This window comes from Opisthorchis viverrini (assembly GCF_000715545.1).
Source record: "Opisthorchis viverrini unplaced genomic scaffold opera_v5_124, whole genome shotgun sequence".
Lineage (NCBI taxonomy): Eukaryota > Metazoa > Platyhelminthes > Trematoda > Opisthorchiida > Opisthorchiidae > Opisthorchis > Opisthorchis viverrini.
The window spans coordinates 1102819-1121002 of record NW_008751781.1 but is presented as its reverse complement, the minus strand read 5'-3'; the positions used below and the strand labels follow the sequence as shown (position 1 = coordinate 1121002).

General features: G+C 44.8%; 1 protein-coding gene across 1 annotated transcript in view; it reads left to right on the top strand.

Moving 5' to 3' along the window:
• T265_06187 (hypothetical protein) overlaps window positions 1-18184 on the top strand; it is a gene marked incomplete at both ends in the record, with an annotated part of 43685 nt that overhangs the window by 23188 nt on the left and 2313 nt on the right. The window contains 4 exons of the mRNA XM_009171388.1: window positions 8464-8652; window positions 11546-11660; window positions 12319-12423; window positions 14475-14522. Of these exons, the coding sequence (XP_009169652.1) occupies window positions 8464-8652; window positions 11546-11660; window positions 12319-12423; window positions 14475-14522 (457 nt within the window). The remainder of the gene's footprint in view (window positions 1-8463; window positions 8653-11545; window positions 11661-12318; window positions 12424-14474; window positions 14523-18184) is intronic.

The window sequence follows — 18184 nt, the reverse complement described above, 5'->3', positions numbered from 1 at the left end:
CGACCGACCAATTCATACTAGTTAAGCCGATTTATGCTCTTTGGTGTCGCGCACATCCGACTATATGGTTTGATTATTTTCACCCTGTGAATTAACCGACTATATGGTTTGATTATTTTCACCCACGGTGTGAATTAACATGACCACCTGTTGTATGTTTTGACAAGTTGTTTGTGGTCTCACACTTCGTCCAATAGGCGGCGAGAGTGCTGTTCGAATAGATGTATTTGTCAAAAAGTAGGGCACTGTTTTTCTGCTTCTTATTATTCCTTATTATTTCAACTCAGCTTCTCTCTTTGAATGTATGGTAAGGGTCGATTGAATATACTTACATTAGACTACTTATATCTTACATGCTGTAGGGAATGTCTATACGGAATAGATAAAACAAAAACAATGTGGTATGCTTAAATTATTATTATTATAGATGACTCACTGGTTAAGCTGTGAAAGGGTGCCTACAGCCGCACCTGAACCATTATTTCATTACCCATTGTCCTCTGGACGGTAGGAAAATCAATATCTCACTTAATATCACTGTGCTTCGCCGATATGTTACCATCAAACCGGTTATTCAATTTAGGCCACCTAACTACAGCCGGAGCTATCGGGAATAGTGGAGGAAGCCTCGACAGAACTGAGTTGGACGCTACGTTTCAACTTCGATTTGGACGACAGTTGTTTCGCAGAGTACTGCACAAGCGAAAAAAATCGTTCTCCTGTCGCACTATTTCGGCGCCCAGTTGCCGCGCTCAGATATTGTCAAGTTGCTGGTGCCTACACCGGAACAATCGATATACTGAAGCTGGGAAGCAGCCACAATACGACGGATTTGTCGGATCGTTTCCGAATTCTACGAAAATGTAAAACCCATGAACTGACAGCCAAAAGCGAACCAAAGAAAATCCATTCGGACTGAAACATCGATGTGTTATGATTGTTGATTTGTACAGCTTTACAAACGAATTTTGAGAGAAATCATAAGTGAGGAAAGCTGTCAGAAATCCTCACTGAACCACATTTAGGACATATTGATTTACAGTCAAATGGCATACCGAAGTTTGGCGAAGGGGGAGATTTTTTGCTATTCTAACAGGCTTGATCGATTGGGTAGAAGTTTCGTCGTCTTACGATTAGTATTTATAGAACGATCCAAGTGTGTGGACACAATTTTTGTGAGATTGAAGATGGAGTCTACCAATTTATTTTAACGAGTGACTCATCTGAAACCCGGCTGAATTTCCCGTTTATGATAGCCTTCAACTGAATGTACTGCGCAAAAACCGCCTGAAGTTTCAACTCACACGATATTCAAGATATCGCAGTAAATTTTCTTGGCGGAGCACTATTCAAAGTCGGTGAAAACTGTTCGACAGTCGTCGAGCGGTTTCGTTCTCCCTGGCACAATCCGTTCTAGTTTCCGTCAACCTTAGGCTCTACTTGAACCAAAACGAGTATGCTCTGTTAGGAAGTTCTCTTACTTGTTTCACTACTCAGTCGATTTGTCCGTGTCGTATACTGCTTCATGACAGTGTTTTAGGCAAGATTCAATGACTTACGCAATCACCCGTTAGTCTCTCTCTGTTCCATTGCTCAATGGTGGATATTGTATGTCTAGAAACCCGATTCACTTGTTTCTTCGAAATGATCTTTGAGTAGTCAACTCACCGACTTGACTGTGTCCATAACGGAAACCGTCAAGTGTCCTTAACACGCCACTGAGTGAACTCATACTTGTCTATCCCACGAAGTTGGGCTATATACCGTTTTTGCAGTACTGACCAACACCGTTCTTGTGTATGGTACTGGTTTCGGGGCAGAAGTATTTCCAAATCGTGAGCATCGGTTTAACTCAACCCTGTGTGTGCTTTTTGTGGTAAATTCGTTTGAGTAACCCTGAAAACAAACGATTTATTTGCATCTTAAATCAATGTCTTTTTCGTACCAACTAAACGTCCGTATGTGTCTGAATAACTTGTATGCGCTTTGCCGGAGCTGGGTTTGGTAGCACATATCCCACCAGTTGGAACAGCATGCTAAAGCCGTAAACAACCCTCATATTCAGCTTATTTCCAACTAACGCACGCTTTATTGTCATCCGTCGAGGAAAGCGCGCAAAGACCGTTCCCGGTATGCATATTCAGGCAAGCGCTATTCGAATAGCCCAATAAAACATCCACGTATGTGTATTACAGGACGCTCGCGATGAAACTACTCTTCACTCACACTCAACCTATCCACGCACTCAATCAGTCGCGATGCCAAAACCCAAACAAAGCCGTATGTTTTCTGCTTGCCATCGCCTACGTTGTCTGCGCAATACTAACTGAACTTGTACCCACCCGCTCTGGCTTGCGTGAGGTCAATCAAGTTCCATCATCCTTCCCTGATGACCATCCTTAGAGAGCGCGAAAAGCGGTCTTCATGGGTTTCCCAATGAACTGACCACTTCCAACAAGCCTATGAACAAGTGTGGCTTCTGTGAAAATTATCTTTTTTGTGTGTATCAAAAACGGTTGGCACTGAACAGTGTTCAAACTAGTCCATTTCTCTAAGCAATGCATCCAGCAGGGAACAAGACCATTGGCTATTGATCAGGTGCCTGTCGGTCTTTTCGCCGAGCTCGATGATTGACCTTCAAACGTGCTGTACAGCTGCTTCACCTCTATTGCGAATCATCAGCAGTGCGGATCTCACGAAATTCTACGCACTTTCCAAGCCGCGACCTCCTACTCGGCAGTTTGAACACTCAGCCGTCCGGCTTTGACTGACTGACCTGCATCGCGATTAGCTCACCCTCAGACAGGATATAGTACCGCTCATTCGTTAATTGCAGAAACCACATCACGTAGCCACGTGTTGACTGGCTCCTCGAATGACGACTTCTCAGATGGAATTTTCGCTCGCGGGATGAATCTTATTCTCCCTCTGTGCTACTCATAAATTGTTGGCAGTGTGAGAAGCGTTGGGGGACTTTCAGTGGGGACTAATCTTTGCTGAAAAGCCGATAAACACGGTACTTCTGGGCTATTAAACACGGCTTGTCCTACAGGACGAGATCCCCATTAAGCATATAATATTTGCATACCACACTGCCGATACTCCATGATCACTATTTCTGGTATACGATAGCGATGCTTTCTGGTCTTAGAGCACCCGAATAATCTAGAGTAAGGCAAGCGGTGAATAGCAAAGTTGGTAGACTGCTGTCGATTTCTACTGGTCGTCAGTCTGGTTATTTGTTACCGAACTCTATCTCGGATCTTAAATTATAGCTATCGAGACGGATTATGATTGTTTGCTATCGAAGATGTCCCGGCCTTCTGACACTACTGACCACGAATGTTAGTAGTGCAACATTTTCTATCCTTCAGCCAGGTATCTTATCAGACCAGTCAATGCAAAACATTGGATCTTCTTTGGCGAGAGAGAGAAAACCAGCCGTCTTCCTGGATAGGGACGCCGAGATGGTCCACATCAATGGTTAGAGACATTGTCAGACATGGCCCAGTCGCACCCTCAATGGCGCTTGTGCATCCAAGCTATTGCCTTCAGTGCATAGCTCCCTTCTCAATCTCCCCACTTGACAGCCCACTGACAGTGCTGGGTTTATGCATTAAGTCATCATCCCCCGCCCTCAAATCATCGGTGAACGAAACTGCGGAAGCTACAACCATTGTAGGACAAGTACGCGGTTATTACGGCTGACAATGATGATGATGACAAGCGTTCTTCGACGTTTTAGTTGGACTTCGCAGTTGTATTGCTGCTTTCAGTCGGTTTGTACTGACAATTTGACCCAAGTTTGCTCGTTGCAGGCTCCTTGCTATTGGAGCTTCAAGATATATATATATATNATATATATATATATATATATATATATATGAGAGTGCTAACCATCATCTCTGAGTGTCATTAGCACTTTATGAACAGCAATTAACAGGCGTAACCAGTGACGTCGTGTATCATTTCGGCTTTCGTCCAAATTCTGTCCACCCACCACCTATCTCCGCGAACCGGAGTTTCCCCATATTCGTGATCCCACAACAGTGCTGCCAGTTTGGCCGCGTCAGCATCACTGACTTAGCGTTTCGTAGTTAGTTCACGACGTGTAATATTTCTGCGTTTCACTTTTTCCAAAGGTTATTGTGCACGCAGTCCCACTGTTATTGATAAATCTGAAAGCTTGAACACATGGAGACAGAGCTTTTGAAGTAATCCGTCCGGGGATGGGGGTAATTAGGTCAGGCAATCATCTAGAAAATATTCGTCCAGCCGTGACGCCCTTTCGGCGCCTAGTTGCCATACCATCCAAAAGAAGCACGAGGGCTGACATGCTGCCAGGTTCCCCACACCCAGACAGAAGCAGTTGAGATGTTCGGGTTCGAACTATGGACTTTCTGATCAGTCGATTGAAAACAGTTGTAAAATAAATTAACTGGTGAATGAAAGCTCAGCCACAATTCGCATATTTCCGTAAAACTAACGAAAATCCGGGTGTATCGAAATCGTAATGATGAATCAAAGTGAAACAAAATTTTTCTCACTTCGCTTATCTCCTGGCGACAAATATTGGCTTCGCTTGTGTGATTCCTGGTACATTCTGGGAATTATCTCTACAAAAATGTGACCCCTCCCTGTCCAGGCATTCTCATTGGGTCACAAATAATTTGCCTTTTGTTGGAGNGTTTGATTGTAGGGAAAAATCTAGCAACTGCCTGAATCTGCACGGTTTTCAGTGCGATTTTAAGCGATGCGTACAATTCAAACTTCCAGATTGCACATTGACCACTATCCATGATTAACAGGCTACCTAGCCCATGCATTGTTGTGTGTCGGTGGGAATGACTAACAACCCTTCTGTTTCGAATGCTAGCTGTCAGCTTCGACTGGCATTAATTTCATAATCGCGAACGCGTGGGAACTTGTGATGTGAAAAGAAAATAAATGAATCTCATGTTTGCGTGTTGACGGTGTTTACTTGTCCACATGATGGATCAGACCGAATGCAAGAACTTGCATTTTTTTTCACTACATGGCCGGTATATTACGAAAGACGCAGTTTTTAGGAACTGTTGCTCTCATTTCAAAATTATAGTTTGGAATGGCCCAGAACTCGCACCCTTAAGGTGTCTCGTGGCATAATCTAAGGCGACCAAGTTTTCGCCATACGCGGCACGAACTAGAATTACGGTATCATTGGGTGAGAGTTTGAAGCCGAACCGGATTCGTTTCGGCTTCACAACTGTGAACCGTGTAAGTGTGTGCTATGTTTTCCGGTCGCTGCAGCTTTTTCAGTGGAAATTGGAGGACCTAGGGGGTAAAGAATAGTAAAATCTCACTAAAAAAAACAAAGGAACAGCAGAACAGCGGAATAAATCCATCACTAATTGTGACTTGCCGTTCCTTAGGAAGCTCGAGGTTTGATACTGCCAAGTTTCCCAAGCCTAGACAGCAGCACTTGAGATGAATTGATTGGGTTCGAACCACCGACGTTCCAGCCCAGGCATCAATTACTGAGGGATCTCGAGGTCATGATATCGCCAAATCAGTGAGCACCTCCAGTCATTGATGTAATGGGGCTCACAGACGATAAGCACCAGTGAGGCCAAAACCACTTATGTTTTTCATGCTCCGTCATACGGCGTCCAACTTGTGGCACCTAGTTGGAACCTATCGCAACAAATGGTGGGACAATTGATTGCTTCGTATACGGAGCACATGATCAAACAAGCATATTTGAATCAGCCAAGCCAACGTACTACAGCATTGCTAATTTTATTTTCTCGCAATACATTCGCAATGACGTGAACCCACCGATTTTCAAATCAAGCAATCTTCCTCGGTATTCAAAGCACAGCGGCGAGGATTCACAATCACGAAGCAACACGACGCATCACCACATTGTAAGGCCTGGCTTTCATCGACGGACTAATGGCACCTCGACTCCAGAAGTGTCTACGCTTAATGGGAACAGAACAGGCTTTAGCGATGCTAGCATTCAGTTCCTCAACGATACTGTCGCTGGACATAATGCAACCACTCAGATGGGTGAATCTGTCCACCAGGTTTATTGATTTTGATACCTTGACCAGTTTCGGTGGCCCGCTCACCCAGTTTCGTAATATCACTTTGAACTTTGAAGGTACACAACACATACTGGAACACATGGTGACATTTCTTGGACGAAACGTATTACACTTATAAGTTTGCTGTCCGGTAGGTCAGCTGGCAAAGCGCCCTTAAACGGGAGGCTAATGTAAATGGGGTTTCCTTCAACTGTGGCGGTGACAGTGTTGGCTCTTCCCCTGTTCAAATGCTTTATAAACTGTCGGGGAACCCTTCGTCTTCTAAAACATTGGTGAGAGTTAGGATTTCTTGTTCCAGCGCATCATGGGAACATATTTCCTTCGTTCTGTAAGTGGATCAGATTCTACTTCCGCTCTAGTGACACGATGGTGTCAAAGTTGATGTATTGCTCGGACCAAGTGGGTTCTCAGTACACCGGTCGCTTCAGTATACCATCGTGACGTCGCTCAAGGCCGATATCTAGGAAGTGGAAAAAGTTATCGGTTTCCCTTTTTCAGGTGATTCGGATTGTTGCAGCAATTTGATCTCGGTTTTATTGTTCAAAACCGCGAAAATGTCGTTCACATATCGGCAGTAGAATTCTATCTTCTCTATGCCAGCTCATGAAAATGTCGGCTGGTATGGGCTCACCACTGGGCCCGATGCTAAGAAGGGTGAGAGCGGCCATGGTAGGTACGAACCTTCACCTGATTGTGCATGCAATATACACGCAACTAGTCTGATTTTTCAAGCGATACTTAGCTCAAGACTTGTGTTGTACGGCAGAGGCTGGTTAAAAAGGCAGTCACAACTGTGGTACCCTTTCGATACACAGTTGTGTTGCAACTTGAGGGAAGCGTTTGGGTTGAGTTACTGTCAGGTTGCTCAATTCTGGGTAGAGAGTAATCAACTACTGACCTTCCGGTCAGTGGTTTCCGGTTTGACCAATAGGCTATCCCGAGTTCTGCATAAAAATCGCTAACAAATCCTCAGAAGATGAGCGTGGATGCGTGATTACTTTTAAAAAATCAATATTGATGTTCTATCGTGTCACATCAGTATAAGTCAAAAGTGTTGCTACCGTTGGTAGCTGTTTGCTAGTTCACACAACCCTTGAGGATGTGACATTCTTAGTTTAAGAACATTGTTTCGCCGTCCTTCGATTAATGATCATCGACGTCTTCACGATCAAATAGCCGGGACAGTTTGGTCTGCTGCATTTGAGGCAATCATCCGTCGGACAGCGCCGTCTGATTATGCTCCCTGAAACAACCATTAAATGAATAGATGGATTATATTGCAATGAAGTGACAATGTTATCTCTCCATTTGGTCGATACCATCCGCTAATGCGGGCGGAGGATCTCAGAAATCTTCGGATCTTCGAATAACGAAGCAAGTATGTTTCGCTCAAACGATAACTTCAGCATTGCAAGCTAAAGTTGCCGAAACATGTTTTACGCATGCCGAGTTAGTGGGTGCCGAGGCGAGCACTGTTTCTGTGTCTAATTTGAAGTGGCGGAAACCTATAGGTGGACAGGATCTGACATACAATAGGGAATGCAGGATTTGCATAAATTCCAGGTACTGTTGGCTCTGTTCACCTTCCAAAAGAGGATGCACGTAACCCTTCATGTGTTTTGCTGAAGACACTCAACGGCCCGGCGGCTAACCGATGTCAGTGGCGTTCATGCCGTCAGTTTCTATTCAGATTGTCTAACTGAGTGCTGAGGGTGTAGGCACTTCGGTCTTTTGTAATAGGCTAGCCCTAAGTCCCCCTCTCCGCTCCATTTTTTCCATTATAAGGCTTTATTCGGATGAACTGGCACCGATGAACGCCAGTGAAGCCTCAGTGCTTTCAATAACTCAATGATTGTCGTTATTTTATCTGTTCGCCCGCTTAGTTTAGACGTCGTGTAAACTGAATAGTTTTTGTGATGTCTAGATATGGTCAAAACATGCACTACTTGGACGTTCCTTTTATGGATGTTGTTACAGTGCAGTGGTATGTAGTGCGAGCTGTGCGTGTCAAATCAGAACTTTAAACTCAGGAATGGATATCGAAAGCAGCAGTGAATCGTGGGGTCTTAGTACAGAACTCCAAACTCGTTCATTCTGACAATTTTTTCCGATCCCTTGGGTGTTCGCTTTCGGGTGCACTTCATTTGCAATGAGTTTGTCTGTATGAACACCCATCAGTTTGACATAAATATTAAAACGGATGAATTCAGTAGAATATACATGGACGAGCTGTAAAACTAGCATATTTCCTTCTGGCAGCGTCAGTTCCGTATTTTAGAATGTACAGCCCCATTTTTGGTTTATCCATGGGTGACCTTTCCGTGTACTCTACCAGTCCGTTTTCCTCCATCTTTCTATCACACCCAATCAATAGCTTGGTGCTCTATTTCGCCCGTCGATTGAGGCCCGTTTGAATGATGAGCGGTGGTTTATCGATGAGTCCCCATCCGTTCCCAACGTGATCAACAACTCGTACATTATGGCTTGGTGTGAAGGCGTTCCGGCGTTCCGATTGGTTTCCAATCCTCCGGCTGACGGATATACAATCTATCCATCGAGCGAGGTGCGTTAATTCCCTGACGTTGTATTTTCGCCATTTCCCGCAGACTTTGTTGTCTCTTCTGGTACCCTTATTCCTTGTCAGTATATCTCGTGAAGCATTGCCGTTGCGTGCATTTCATGAGCTCTCTCCGGTCTTACAGTTCAGCTGTAGCACCATTTCGCTGGCTAGCTGCCGTGCCACCTGAAGGAAGCGCGAGGGATGAGATACTGTTATGTTGCCCAAGCCTAGACAGGAGCAGTCGTGATGCAGGTTTTAGGTTCGAACCCCTAACCTTCCGGCCAATAAGTTCGTGCCTTAATTACTGAGCCATCCCAAGCTTCACAAGCCTAGACAGGAGCAGTCGTGATGCAGAATTTGAGTTCGAATCACCAACCTTCCGGCTAATAAGTTCGTGCCCTAATTACTGAGCCATCCCAAGCTCCCGGCCTTATGGACTTATTCATGTCTTCGGATTTTCAACATAGTGTTGGCCAAAAGCGGGCTTCTTATGATTTGGTTGACGGAATAAGTAATTACTAGGCTTTTATGGGATTAATTATTTCCTTTGTTTCATCAGCAATTAGCTTGTCCACTTTGTACCTCAGTCGCAAACCTAGACACATGGGTCTCATTGACCACGTGCAGCCAAGAGTCCTGGCGTTTTCTCCACGAGCGTTTCACGTGCAAATTCGCCCGTCTTCTTGATTCTTTACCGCTTTTCCAGTTCGGTCAACTAATTCTTGGTATCGCATCGCTACGATATACATCAATGGAAGTTCGAGGGTGAGATATTTTCATGCCATTCAGGATCTTGTGTGCCATGGGTGCATGACGCAACATCTTGACCTAATCGAGGCGTCATGATGGACGATTATGCATCGCACCCCAGAGGTGTGTTTATTCAGCTGCGTGCTATTCAGCCTGACGTGATATTTACTGCACGAGATATTCGAGGAAAATACCATGAACATAGTCAGCCGCTCCTTTCACTTTTCACAGACACCTCGAAGACCGTCCACTCGGTTAGTCAAGAAGTTCTTTCCGAATTAGCTTTCTGCCAGCATTCATCAATCCTATCCAGAGCCTGCCTGACGGAATGGAAGCAAATGCGCAGACCAGTTGGTCGACTTCAAACGGTTTTAAAATCCCCAGTAGCCGAAAGTAGGAATGGGTTCTTGCCCCCTTCTCCGCACTATCCATAAAAAGGCTATCATGAGCGATGTTGCTGATATTCAGTCCGAGTGTCGGCTTGATGGAAGTCTGTCCGGTAACCGACGTTTTGGTGCTGGGAGCATGGTTCAACAGACCACGGTCCGCATTTTCATGTTTGCAGGCTGCTCAAATGCAGGCAAGTTGAGTTGCAACACATAACCGGGAAGTTTGCAACTGCTACTGCACAGTTTAGCTTTGCACCACCTAAGCCAGGTGTGGTCTGCAACACTCGTCCATGCGTCAAGGCCGCGGACATCCGCTTACTCAAAAGTACCCAGTCCGCTAACTTGACCGTAGATAGTGAACTGTAATTTCGTGTCGCTGAGGCCAGTGTAGCTTTTGGTAAGCTCGAGAAATGGTTGTGGAGAAACCGCAGTCAAGCCGCTCCGAATAACCCATCACTTCGATTAGGTTGCTACGGAGCATGCCTTGATTGGTCAATATGGGCCAATTGGAGTTGGGTATTTGCAGTTCGGCCCCGCCGCGAAGATTCTAGTGTGACATTGTGTGAATTTCTGTAATCACTCCGGAAATACAGTTATAACAATCTTTCGTCTAAACAAGAGACCGCCTCAACAATAGCCAGATGATTTTCCACACCTACAGACGCTTATTCAGACAATGTGGATGGAAACTGACAAATGTGCCGTTGACATCGATGCTCGGCTATATCTTGCAGCGTCTCCAACCGTGCACAGGGAAGTCACATGGATCCCATTCCGAAAGGTGACTCATACTGATAGTAGGCAGATTTTCCGTAAGCGCTTCTATACCTCTATACCAAACTCTGTTTGGGCCACACTGAATCAGGCACTGAAAGCAGTACTCTTTCCGGCAAACGATGTTTCGGTCTGCGCGTTATATGACTAGACGCCGGTAGCTTTTGGAGCTGACTGAAATCCCTCGGAATGACTATAGTGGACTTACACTTCGTTCTATTCCTATTGCGTTCTATTCCTCACAGTTGGGCCTACAGGGAAGCATCATGGTTGAGCACTGATGTGTTGTCGATGATGACGGTGATGCTGATGCCGAGGTGATCATCTGAATTATTCTATCTAAATGGTCCGGGGATAGCCGCCAAAAACTGCTAATTAGTGGTTCACGTGTCCGATCCCCGTTTTCTCTTCCGTTCCCGCGAAATCGAGATCGCCTGCTAGGCTGGGTTTCCCGGGATCCATAATCCCACCTAAACTGATACTTATATTCCCGCTCGAGAGTTCTTGGGAAAGTCACTTCCTTCCGATTAGTCGTGACTAGCAGTTTCTTTATTTTGTCTTATTTCTATTGTTAGCTAAACACCCTTATGTTGGATTAGATTATTGCATGCCGAATTTCCATTCAGCCGAACTTTTCTACCGGTCAAATTCATTAATTTTCCGATGGCGGTTTTTGGTGTTTTCATGGTTCGTGTGACATCCTATCTTTCTGCTCTCTTGTAAGGATGGTTTTTGTACATATGAGCGTTTTCGAGTATTTTTATTGCAAACCCAGTGTTCCGAGATGCTAGTCGTCGTGACTTTAAGCCACTACGAATACCGTTTCTTTTTTCGGGCTCTCAATGAGCGTCAGTTAACTTGAACGAACTTGCTAGCAGCCCAAATTATTTCTTCTTAAATATGTTTTCTGGTGCAGATTGATTTATATTTGATGTTTGATGCTCATCATACCCGGGCCCTCTTCCTGTCTTTTCTATCGACAGTCCATGCCCACATTCGTTGCTCCGCCCTCACCGGAGGATCCCGACAGCGCCGAGGTGCTCGATGAATTCTTGCATCCAAGTTCAACTCCTGAGCAGCATCCGGATGCATTGCTTGGTGAGTATACTTAAAAAGATTTTTAAAGTTTTACTCATTACCCGTGTTGGTTTTCCCACCAAGCTCGAGCGAAGTGCATTCACCGGTAAGCTGACACTGCCGTACTTAGACCATACGATACTTTGTTGCACCCCACAAACTTAGCTCACCTTCGTGCGTACCGTATAGTTGACTTTCAGGAAGACAGTTAACCGGACTGTTTAAGTTGATACAGTCGTCCTGATACTTCACTATTTCACAGTAGCTTTGAGGATGAGCTGCAGTTTGTGTCGATCCCAACGGTAATCATCACCCTGCAGCTCAAACATAAAGTGGTATCCTCTTGTCCCACAGTTAAATCGTGACGTACGTATTATTGTGTATTCCAGACGAGGACGAAACAGGTGTGTAGTGATTCATTCTGTAATTGTACATTCAAGTTTCTCTGAAGAGGCCAGAGCGATAGGAAGGATGGATTACAACGAATTGTTGAACTTCTCTAGTTACGACGGTTGATCTCTTGAGATATCTGAAGTTTGCTACTTTGATTCAGTTGAGTAGTATTGCCCTCCAAATCCATTTAAATCTGCGCACTTATGCATGTTGCGTGGCTATGATTACTTTTCCCCAGGAGCAATCCTGGGAAATACAACCTCCATCTATTTTTTCGTCTATTCAGATAACGTCGGAGCCCCGTTCATTCGGCGCACACGTCACTTGGATTTGAGTGAGGCGTTGGGCGTTAAACCTAACGAGCTGCCTATTTCTCTTAATTCCAGACCCTGTAAGTTCTCGAAACCCACTCACTTATGATCATAACCGGCCGTTTGAAGGTATATTATTTAAAGCAGATCGTCAGTTGAATTTCTCTTGTCTTCTAGCTGTTCTATGACTTAACTGAGAGATTCATCCGATTTTGCTCACCGTGTGCACGTTTACTTGAAACACGTTGCACATGACGGTATGCACAACATATTTGGATACAGCGAAGTACACTCATTTGCAAACCAGTTTGGTTTTGCGGGAGACTCACGCGGAACTCAGCTGAATCTCTCGTTTATGATAATTTCAAAGACGGGGAGCATTCAACCATTCAACCCTCCGGGACATTCGTCCTAGGGGAACTTTGCGCTCGCAGCATACATTAGACTACCTCTTACAGTTTCATTCAAGACCTTGTGACGGTCCCAAAGGTTTTTATCCGCTATCGAGCTTTACTTGGATTTTCGCTCCCGTGTAATGGATGAACGCTTCTTTTGTAGTCTCCAATATTTGCGTGTTTGGATTGTGTCAACCCACGATACCGTGACTGTTAAACAAACCTTCGTCGAGCAGACGCTAAACTCGCCCTGTGATTGGGATACGGACTGCTTACTGGAACCTCATTGCATACCTTTTACACAGAGGTAATGAATTGTCAGGTGTTAAGTGTTTTACGGTTTCAGCAAGGCTGCCATGACTGATGCCTACTGATGCAACCTGGTGAACACGTGGGCTCTTCATCAACCCATGTTATGTAACCAGCTTCAAATAGGAATGAGTTCGAAATGGTTCCGTTAAGGCGCGAAGTTTAAAACTGGAGGATCGGTGATCCCAACCCCAGGACATCGACTGCTTCTGTCTAGGCTTGGATATCCTGGCAGTATCTCAGCCCTCGTGCTTCCCTCGGGTGGCCTGGCAGTTAGGCACCGAAAGGCCTTTTGGCTGAACGATTTTCATTATCATTATTGTTATTATTAGAACAGGAGCTGCAGTACAAAGAATTTATGAAAAATGTGTGTTCTAATGTGGTAAGAGGTTAACAGTGATAATCATTTGGAACTAGATAAATATCGCACGGTTTTGTCTTGTGCTTCGGTGTATATCCTGTCAGGGCTAAGCATATTTGTTTCAAAGAGGCATATTGTCCTGGTGGACTAGTTTTTCAGCGGTGTTCATGACACAAACCAAGAGCGAAACAGGCTTACACGTGAGACAGTCACGCATGCATAAGGTTGGCCATAAAAGGGCTAGATGACCTCAAGGCTAAATGAGTGAAGTGGCTTGAACAAATGAAAGCCAGTTCATATGCATGCATGAGTGGGGCGGGGGTTACAAATGGGGACAGAAAAAATGTGGGGAATTTTTAACGTCAAGGCGATGGAGGATACAGTGGCACTGACTGAATCCTCAGTCTAGGGACCCAGAAGTTGTCTGAATAGTTTCCTACTGTTGAGAATTAAAAGGTTCACTGAAGTTTCCCATTAGCGTCATCTCAGTTTGCAAATAACTGTCTGACTGCACAAAGTTGAACATTGTTCATAGACTGTTTGGAAACTTCCGTACAGTGTATTTTGTATTTTGATCTGTCGTAACTAAGTGGTACTCTTCTTGTCGATACCACTTTTTTGTAGGTCTTTTGTTTGAGACTATTTTGGAAGGTAATTGGTACGTGTTGTTGCAGCGAAGTTTGCTGCTATGAGCAGAGCTAACGCGCTGCACTAAGGAGTGTGCATACATAAAATATGATACCTCACAGGCTTAACGCGGTTTCCCCATCTCCGTTATGTAATATCAGCGAAATAAACGTGTGCGTTTTGTTATCGCTTCACCCACACAATTTGCTCCGCATAAGTTTGTTCTCTTCTGGCTGGTGGCATTCGTTTTCACTATGAATTATAATTTCTCGATGTTGGACCTATATAGCCTGGCATCAGTTTCCCGGTAAATTTCTCAGGGTGTTTACCTAGTTGCTTGCGAAAATGAAATCATTTCACGTTGTACCACTGTTTCGTGCATCTCTGTCGCCGTTCTTTTGACGGGTTTCGATTTCTTTTTCATTTCTATGAATTTCAGTGACGGAACAACCAAGTCGCCGCCGCCCACGTCATGTTGCACCTATCGGTGAGTGATAAGAATCATTGGTGTCCCTCTGAACGCTCCTGTTTTGTTTGTGCATCACACTCAGTTCACTTGATTTATGCATATATCCTGTTGAACGTAACTGGTGGTGAAATCTTTGCTAAGCTTAAAATGTGACATGACCAACCGGTAAATTCTCATTCCTTTCAAATAAAATTATCAGCACTCACCGGTGCACCTCGGCGTGTAATGTGACTAATTGCCCTAGAGTTCATGAGTCGCACACCTAGCGCATGATTGGATATGATCTGTCGTGCGTCAGAACATGGTGTTCACTGACCGGCACTATCGAGCTTGTGATCATCCCTCATAGTCACTCCAGATGTTTAACATCCTCTTCACTGTTTTTTTTATTCTAACTTGATTAGACCGATTCCTGTGAATGATGAGTGGTGCTTATGGTCTAACTGTTGGTAACTCGACTGCGTTGCTTAGTTGTCGATCTGTTCATCCGTGTATCACTAAAAGGACACCAAAGAGAACAGTTAGGCTAAACTGTGAGCTGTTATGGTGCGAAGTGAAAAACTGGAAGGTGCGTGGTTGTAACCCTCCTCCGGCATTCCGACTGATCCTGTCCAGGCAATACCTCAGCCCACTTGCTTTCTTCGGGTGGCATGGCAGTTTGGTACCGAAAGTGTGTTGTGGATGAACTGTTATTGTTGTTACTAACCCTGCATTGACATTGTCCCATCGCATAACTACGAAGCTTATTGGAAAGCGATTGGAAGCCCGGTGAACACATCGACTACCACGTAATCAACAGCCAATCAGGATCAAGCAACTTGTATCGTGAGTTTGCGCCATTCCTACGTATGTGTTGCTCCCAAACCTGAATGTTTCACAGTTTTGGGTCTTGGAATCTCGACTCACAGAGTGGAGTCTACGATTTTCTACAAGGACAGAGCCGCTCAACATAAGTTGCGTAAAATTGCTAAAAACAGGGCAAGGAGTCTACGATTTTCTACAAGGGCAGAGCCGCTCAACATAAGTTGCGTAAAATTGCTAAAAAAAAACAGGGCAAATTGCTCCAGTTCTTGATGTTGCTAACTTGGAAGGCATAGGGGGTAGTCAGCTTTGATTGGTTTACTCTTAAGCCAAACCTTAACACTTTCGTTCGAACGTGTTTTCATCTACCGCAACCTTTCTTTTTACAATGAAGAGCTGCCTTCTGTTAGTTTTAGGTAGTTTCTGGTGAAGAGAATCCATCGAACCGAATTTCGTACTGACTTGCGCCAAACCCCGTCTATACCGTTCTCCACCTTGCAATTTGAATGATTTTGGTTCGCCGTTGATCGAGTCCAGCGCTCTCTCAATTTGCATACAGACGTAATTATCAATTCTTGCAGCATGGTGGCCATGTTCTGACTGGTGGTATCAAAAAATGTCGTTTTGTTTAGCTTGTTCCAGGGTATCGGAACACTGGTGGTATTTTCTGACTGATTTAATGAATGCCAACGGATATGCTTTTTCTCCGTGCCATTGTGTGTTGACTTAGCACCCGTTTCCAGTTCTGTGGATACGAGAAAACTAGGTGCTAGGGCGCCACAAATTGTTGGTCTGTTGCACGTATTTCCAATACTGATGCAGTGAAGTGTAACCTGGGCGATACTGAAGATATCTCTATAAGCATTGTTACGGCGCAGCACAGAAGTGTTAGCTCATGGATGAACTGGGCATAGGTAAAAATCAAGCGAACTCCAAACAGTATCCGCTGGAATGGCTTGCTTCATTGCTTGCTTGTAGCTCTTGAATGTCGGGGGACTTTATGAGGGTCCACTTTTTGTTGACCTCGTTAGAAGGATTTCATCCCGAGACAATCGCAGAATCGATTATTATCAGTGATAAGGTATAATGTTTGTTCGTGACTAGCCATTCAATGACCTGCCAACAAGTCCACGCCAGAAAATCAGCGACTCTTTGGGTAGTCCTCTTCGGAAGCTGACCAAGGGAATCAACGCGTGTAGCCGTTGTGTAATCATTGTCATCATCATCATCGACGGACAGCATACATCAATGCACAGGAAATCCGGCGTACGAGCAAGAGTCACCTGTTGACCTGCTTGCTGCAGAGTGTGGACATTAAAGCTGGCTAGGTAGACAGGCTTTCGGGATTGTACTAATTATGCTTGTTGAGTTTCCCGATACGGAACTTCGAGTGACGCGTAGGTTCAGCGTGTTTATTGCTGAGTAAAGAACGGAGGTTGCGGCAATCTGCAACCTTTTTTGCTTCACAGAGTCTGTCGATTGGTCTATTGATAAATCCACAATCAAGCGATGCCTACTTTTCGCTTAGCTTATTTACATAGCGAAGTTGGCACATTCATCAGAACAGTGATTCACCGCTAGTTACACAATAGTAATGATAATAATCATTCAGCTGTAACGCTCTATCGCTTCTTGGCTACCATACCATCCGATGGAGGCACGAGATATGACGTACTGCCTGGGTGCCCAAGCTGAGTCAGAATCAGTTGAGGTGTGGAGGTTGAGTTCGAAACACAGCTTCCGGTCAGAAAGTTTGTGCCTTGACCATTTAGCAGAGCTCTTCTCGCCCAGCCCTGTGCTGAGTGGAAGCAGCCGAGAGGTGGACAGTGTATGGTTTGTCAACGAAGTATGAAAACACTAACCAGTAAACTCGGTCGGGTGGACAACTGCCGCCTCCCTGGATGGGGACCCCGGGACTTAACTTATCGATGGTTAGTGACACTGGCAGAAATGGCCCAATCGCGCAAGCAGCGGTGCTGTTGTATCGAAGCTATTGCCTTCACTATGTAGCTACCCGATTCTCGAACATGCCATCACCTCCAAGGCTTGGCCATATCTACCGCACTCTCGCACTTTCCGGTGTTCGAAACTACGGTAGATGGAGCCAATGTGCCTATGGTACACGATTTATAGCTGACAAATTGATTATTTATTTATTTATTTAATTATACTTAATGCCTTTAGTTGGCAAGAAAAGAGTGATTGAGGTAGGGACCTAACGTTAGCCTGCGGTAGCGTGCCTGCACTTCCGCTTAACACTTTCGTTCGAACGTGTTTTCATCTACCGCAACCTTTCTTTTTACAATGAAGAGCTGCCTTCTGTTAGTTTTAGGTAGTTTCTGGTGAAGAGAATCCATCGAACCGAATTTCGTACTGACTTGCGCCAAACCCCGTCTATACCGTTCTCCACCTTGCAATTTGAATGATTTTGGTTCGCCGTTGATCGAGTCCAGCGCTCTCTCAATTTGCATACAGACGTAATTATCAATTCTTGCAGCATGGTGGCCATGTTCTGACTGGTGGTATCAAAAAATGTCGTTTTGTTTAGCTTGTTCCAGGGTATCGGAACACTGGTGGTATTTTCTGACTGATTTAATGAATGCCAACGGATATGCTTTTTCTCCGTGCCATTGTGTGTTGACTTAGCACCCGGTTCCAGGTCTGTGGATACGAGAAAACTACGTGCTAGGGCGCCACAAATTGTTGGTCTGTTGCACGTATTTCCAATACTGATGCAGTGAAGTGTAACCTGGGCGATACTGAAGATATCTCTATAAGCATTGTTACGGCGCAGCACAGAAGTGTTAGCTCATGGATGAACTGGGCATAGGTAAAAATCAAGCGAACTCCAAACAGTATCCGCTGGAATGGCTTGCTTC